This window comes from Centruroides vittatus, unplaced genomic scaffold, assembly GCF_030686945.1.
Source record: "Centruroides vittatus isolate TY-2023 unplaced genomic scaffold, ASM3068694v2 scaffold_1152, whole genome shotgun sequence".
NCBI lineage: Eukaryota > Metazoa > Arthropoda > Arachnida > Scorpiones > Buthidae > Centruroides > Centruroides vittatus.
In genome coordinates this window covers 2,861,291-2,868,307 of record NW_027122670.1, presented here as the reverse complement: position 1 = coordinate 2,868,307, position 7,017 = coordinate 2,861,291, and the positions used below count along the sequence as shown (strand labels likewise).

General features: G+C 27.9%; 1 protein-coding gene across 1 annotated transcript; it reads right to left on the bottom strand.

Moving 5' to 3' along the window:
• Nucleotides 1–2,916: 2,916 nt before the first annotated feature.
• Nucleotides 2,917–3,759, bottom strand: LOC136986525 (uncharacterized). The gene has a single exon (XM_067284076.1). The coding sequence runs from the start codon at nt 3,757–3,759 to the stop codon at nt 2,917–2,919; it is 843 nt and encodes a 280-aa protein (XP_067140177.1).
• Nucleotides 3,760–7,017: the final 3,258 nt, after the last annotated feature.

Sequence of the window (7,017 nt, the reverse complement as noted above, 5' to 3'; positions counted from 1 at the left end):
ATAAAAGCTGAATAAATATTTAGCTTCTGGTGTATGTTAAGCAATAATATATTGTTTACAACTGTTTTGTTTAAGTAAAAATAAATCTGTTAAATAGTATCATGAAAGTTTACTTAAAAGACTTCAATATATCATTTTTACACATTTACTTATTATTGATATATATAATCCTGTCTCTCACAGTTACACACTTAAACAATTACTTACTTAAATAATTTTTTAATTACAAAAGAAATTACAATCAAACATATTATTTCTTTTTCAATTTAGTACAATCTATTTTCATGCCATAAATAAACTTATAAAAATATCAGAATGCAAAACAAAAAATAAGATATGAAAGAAACAAAATGAAATCTTAATAGAAAATAATTGTCTACATTAGTTTTACTTTAATTGGATTAATTTTAATGATAAATTTTATATTTTGCCTTTTTTCAGAGAAAAAATTAGTAAATTGGTCTAAAAAGTTATATTATAAAATACAACTTTTTCCTTAAAATTATTAGTTAAAGTACGAAAAAAGTAATCACTGTTAAGAAATCAAGAAAGACGTTACCTTCTTAATTTTGAAATCTATAAAATATGTATTATTAAATTAAAGAATATATAACTTATACTATTAGCGGTGATACCTGGCGTTATCCGGAAGTTAGCTACATAATATTTTTAAAATTTGAACTAGATTTAAATTTAAAAGAGGAAAAATTTGAACTTGAATGCGGTTGTTTTAAAAACTCGTGTTCCATTAACGAAAATCGTCTCTTTCTGGCATTTGTTACTGTATTTATTTTTCTTTTTCGATTTTCTTTGTTTTCTGCTTTGAGATGAAGAACATATAAACTTATTGACGAAACGCACCAAGAAGAAATCATTGCAATCGGATGAAACTTTATTAGTGCAAACATAATGATGGGAATAAATGATTACAGTATCATAGCAAAGGGACGATTTTTTTAAAATTCTGGTTAAATTCCTATACATCTTCAAAACACTATTTTTACTAGTGATTGTTTTTAGTATTATTTTGGTTTTTAAATCATAAAAATGGCACTCCCAAACTCACCATCCATGTGCCATACCTACCCATCTTAGTTACGTCACTAGCAATGAGGTTTATACCCAATTTTCTATAAGAGTTTGAAAAATCTCATTATTCGGAGATAAAAATATCGTTTACAATGAAATTTATATGTATATATGTTACAGTAAAAACCCGTTTTTAGTGAAAACGCGTTTTAACTAGTTGAAACTAGTTTTTACTGGATGTCATTGTTATAACGCGTTTTGTCTAGTTAAAACTAGAATTTACTGCTATACATGTTTTGATTTTAGATAAAACTATCAAAACATAAATCTGATAAAATCAAACATTAACTTTTTAACTTTTAACATTTGTTAAAACTAATTTTAGCTACATAAATATGTTTGGGGGAAATAAATAAAGTGATGATTGGGATTAAAACATTTGTATTATTTAATACGATATTTATTGAAAATATTGGTCACACATCTGTGTTATTAACATTAATTAACCCTTTGTCCCTGAAGACACCGATCGATCGGTACCCTGGCATTTTAAGCAAAACTTCGAGGGTACCGATTCATCGTTACTTTGGTAAATATCAATTTTTGTAAAATTTATTAACAACAGATATAATCTCGTTCGATACGAAGTGAATAAAGTATAATAATTCATTATATTAGTTGATAGCAGTATAAAATTTTGATTTCAAACAAATGTTTGATATAATGTGCGATAATTTCACAACGAATAAACATATATGCATAAGTGTTATATCGAATTGTACAAAACAATACTCTACAACTTTCTGGCTTAGTGCCAGCAAACAACTATGTAACTAGACAATGTTAATTTTCACAAAATGTTACAAATTATCAAGTTTATGTGTCAGTTCTGATATATATTATTATTTTTTTTTTTCTTATAAATTTTTCTAATAAAACGCATTGAAATATATCGTATTTAAAACTAAAGATATTAATAAATGTAAGGGATTTTTTTCATATAGATATAATGATAATTTGATTTTTGGGGAATTTTTAAAATAATATCGCCTGACTGACCTATATTGCCTCAGGAGGGATCGCAAAATAAACCTAAACAAGATGTCGGGGGAAAAGGGTTAAAGCGATACGAAATCCATCATACACTATAGGAACGTGTTAGCTGAATGACCTTGTTCGAAACAGTTTTTACTAAGCCATTTTGTTAAAACTCGTTTTGTCTAGTTAAAACTAGTTTTAACTCAAATTCATTTTTGACTAGCAGTAAATTCTAGTTATAACAATGACATCCAGTAAAAACTAGTTTCAACTAGTTAAAACGCGTTTTCACTAAAAACGAGTTTTTACTGTAACATATAAATTAATACTTATATGAAAGCTCCGTTCGTAAGTATTCGTTGGCACTTTACGTGAGTGATGCTAGTGGCACTATAAGGAAGTTTGCATTAAAAGAAGTTTAATCTTATATTTCTTGATATGAATATAGTTATAAATATACGAAAAACAATACGAAAAACAAAACAAGCACCTGATCATTCGCTGAGAGATATTTATTCTTAACACAAACGTTTTCAATCCAATCAATGGATCATCATCAGGCGAAATTCGAACATTACAAAAATAGAACAACAAGTTCAAAATACAAAAATATATAACGGCTAACCAAAACGTAACTAACAGCACAATATCATTTCTAAATATCAACAAATTAATAAAAATGCTGCTAAAATTAAAAATAAAATATTAATATATAACAAACAAAAAGTGTATACAAAATATTAATACCTCTGCCTTAAAAAACAGATAAATAACACTAAATAATACCACTGCTTAATAAGCTGTACAGAGTTTTTCATTAAACTGTACATATTAATAAAGCTACTGCTCTTAATAGAAGTTTATAACTGCATACTTCCATGCGGAAGGAAGCCCCTCGGCATCTCTTGCGTTGATGCAATTCCCTTTAAGCTTGCTTTTATAGATTTCTAATTTCTCGGCCGTTCTTGCCAAGGTCGGGGAGTGGATTTGTTTCAGTATATCTGCTTCATTCCATCTTACTACTGAGCCTTCCGCTTGTGCCATTTGTGACAATACTGTGGCATTAGAACCTTTTCTAACATCATATCTGTGCTCTTTTATCCTAACTCCTAGATTTCTGGTGGTAACCCCGACATAATCTTTACTTATTCCTAACACCTGATTCTCGTATGGAATTCTATAAACGCCGGACCTATCCTCTTTCTTAATTAACCCTTTATCATTTCTAAGAATACTGTACAGATTCGGAGCTCTTTTTAAGATAATCTTTGTATCCTTTATGTGTGCGATTTCTTTCATAATGCTTCCTAAGCGCTTGTTGTACGTAAATTTCGTGTATGAAGATGGACCACGCCTGCGACCAGGTGCTGCATCGGTACCGACTTCTAATTTATTGATAATCCCCTTTAAAACATTCCTCTTGTAGCCCAATGCTTCTGCTACTTGCGTGATTCTTTCTATTTCCGCATCCCTGTCTATAACATTTTCGCAGTATAAAAAAGCCCTCCTAATTAACGCTCTAAACGCTGCTAGTTTATACTTATAGGGATCGTTAGAGCCAGCTGGAATATAAAGCGGGCTATGAGTTGGTTTAATAAATACCCCGGTAGATATACGTCCCTCTCTAAAAATATATTTTGAACTTGTTGTTCTATTTTTGTAATGTTCGAATTTCGCCTGATGATGATCCATTGATTGGATTGAAAACGTTTGTGTTAAGAATAAATATCTCTCAGCGAATGATCAGGTGCTTGTTTTGTTTTTCGTATTATTTTCTGCTGAGCACACTGTATGTTGGTTATAAATATATTTTATTTAATACCTTATTAATTAAAGTAAACATTCATAATTTTTAAAAAATAATATAAACTATAATTTTATAAATAAAAGTGTTTTTAAATGAACTGACATATTTTAAGTTAATACGTTTACTGATAATGTAGATGCTATTTTTCAATGCTTAAATCCTCTATCAATATCTCTATTAATCTCTTAAGTTCTTCAACGAACATCCATTATTTTGTCAGAAGGTAGCACTTTTTTATTATAGATATAACTTTTTAGATATATTATTTAGATTAAAAAATAAAATAAAATGCTTTTAAAGAATTTTCTGTTTAAAAATTTTATTATTATTTACTACTTTCAGTTATAAATTGGGTACAAAAATATTAAATATATTCATCCAATATTTTTGTATCTATAAATTTGCCCCCTCGTAAAGTACATTAGGAGTAGAAATGAGTACTGTACACAACAAGCATTCCTTATATTTTATATCCACTCAAAGTCCGACAATGAGAATTTTTCGTATTGTTATTGGCTCGATCCGCCTATATACAGGGTAACATAATACTCATAAGAAGTGTTATTGTGCTGCTCAGCACTATAAGAGTAAAATATAAGAGTAAAATGTCACTAATTTAAAATGTTTACGCCATTAAAATTAGCAATTTTTAAACCCACATTCCTTGAAGTTTTAAAAAGAGGCTCTTGCATTTCTATGAAAAATTGGTTAATGATTTATTTTTATTTAAGGAGATAAGGCATTCCTTTTTTGTGTATTTTGTGTATAGTTTAAGAGCGGATACAGTTTAAGGGATTAAGAATCCTTCAGAAATCCTCCAAAATTACACCGACACAAAACTCAAAAAAGATATAAAATTAATGATGGGTTTTAGAGATATAATAAGCAAATAATTATAGTTTTTGAGAGAGAGAAGAAACGTTTTATAATACTCGTATTATTAATATTAGAGCTATAATGAATAGAGTTCATCAATGTATACACTCTAAAACTTCATTTTAATCACAAATTAACTGTATGTTTATTAAACATCTGTAACACAAAGATTTGCAGTCTCTAGGAGATGAAGAATATTAATATATATGTATGAATATAAAGTGGTTTTTTTTATTTTTAAAGTTTAAATTTTGAATAATTACAAACAAAATCTTTTTAAAATGATTATATCAACAGAAGCAAGATTTTTCACCAATAGTGGAATATTGAAAACAAGTTTAAACACTTACAACTGCTCAATTTCTGACAAATAATGATGTCTATGACAAAATTCCAACAGAGAAAGTTCATTTTATTTTTGATTTTTCATCCAAAGTGGATAATGATAAGCTATAAGCTCAAAATTTTATATATGTAACAGCTCGTATATATAAAAGCGGTAGATGCATTATATTATATTATATTGTCTTCTACAGTTGATGGCATGTCAAAACTTTTCTTACAGGCTAAATGCATCTACGACTTTTGAACCGATTTTTAGCCACGCATCACGTTCATATATCGAGCAGCTTACATTGGCATAGCTGAAAGTCTATAATCAACAAAACAAATGTTATAATAACACAATTAAAATTGAATTATGTTTCATCTTTCAATTTATCTTTCAATTTATCAGTTTCAATTTAAATACAATACTGATATAAATTCTTGTTATTATTTTGATGTTTATATGTTAATAAAATATAAAAACAACCGTAACTTAAGTATATTCGTTAGCTTTCACCAAACTTATTTCTCGACTACATTGATTTCACTACTGACAACTTAATTCCTGGCCTCACTGACTCTATTGGCACTCACACCGAAATATCTCATGTCAACTACAACTATTGAGTCAAGAAAGAAACGAAACTCGTACTGTAAAGTAGAGTACAGAATGTACTGTTCGTGTACATTTTAAGTTTGTACAAGTACACGAACGTGTACTGTACATTCATAAAAACAATTGTTTACTGCTACAGACTAGAATTAAGTTATTGTACTCAGTAGTTGACTAAATAGAGATAATAATAATAATATGTTAAAACTAAAATTGAATAATGAAATTAAATTTGAAAACTAAAATTGTTAATAATGTTTAATTTTTAATTTACTTAGAATTTTTTAAGGTTTGTTAGTGGTTCTTAATATCCAGTTTTCGTGTATTTCAGTATTGGAATACATTACAACTTAAAATTTAAGATTAAAAATACGGTAAGATTAATTGTGAGATTAATCATAAGAATTTTAATCACTCAGCAGACTAATATATTATTATTAATTCAGTTAGTCGAAGATAATTCGAATATTTTCCCACGTTGATAAATTATTTAATAATAATACCATAATTAATGGACAAGAAATTTAAGTTAGAAAACCTAAACTGAAAGAAAAAAGAAAACATAATTAATAGATTATATAATTATAGACCGAAAGGAAAATAATGATGTGAAGATTATAAATGTTGTAAGATTGTAGGATAAGACAACACGCGGGATATCTGCCAAGGACGAATCTCCTTGACGGATATTCTACGGAAAACTAATCCCTATTTGGGAATTAAACACGTGAAAAAATCCGGAAACGTGGAGTTTTCCGAATTTTTTCACGTGTCTAACACCTGTTGGTCAAACGGAAACTGCGACCAACTTCCAGTTTTCAATGATTTTTTTCCACTCGGCCTTAGAATATTAATCATTTGTTTCAATATTATCGTGAATCATAAGAAGGATGCTGTAAAGTAAAACAATGTCAATCAGTTTATGAGTAAACGTTTAATCAATGAAGGAAATACGCATTTTCTCCAAAACTAAAAAAAAATATACAACATAAATTTGTATTGTATTGAACTGAAATTTTTAATGATAATAAAATGATATTCATTTGAAAATATATAGCCCATATCAGATCTTGAACGATCCACAAATTGAACATGACAATTTGAAAAGAAATTAATGATTTGTTTTTCGAGTGTATAACACTTATTTATTTGAAGAGATTATATAATTATAGTAAAAAGCATTATATAGGCCTATAGAAGATGCTAACTGAATAGCATTACGTAGAAATGAGTTATATGATTAGTTAAAGTTTTCGTAATTTGTAATTGATTTCTTTGGATTTTACTTCTGAAAAGCTGATAATTAAACAGAATTGAATGAAGCAAA

Excerpts from the sequence above, each read along its gene's own strand:
- LOC136986525 (XM_067284076.1), bottom strand. The coding sequence starts at position 3,759 with ATGGATCATCATCAGGCGAAATTCGAACATTACAAAAATAGAACAACA.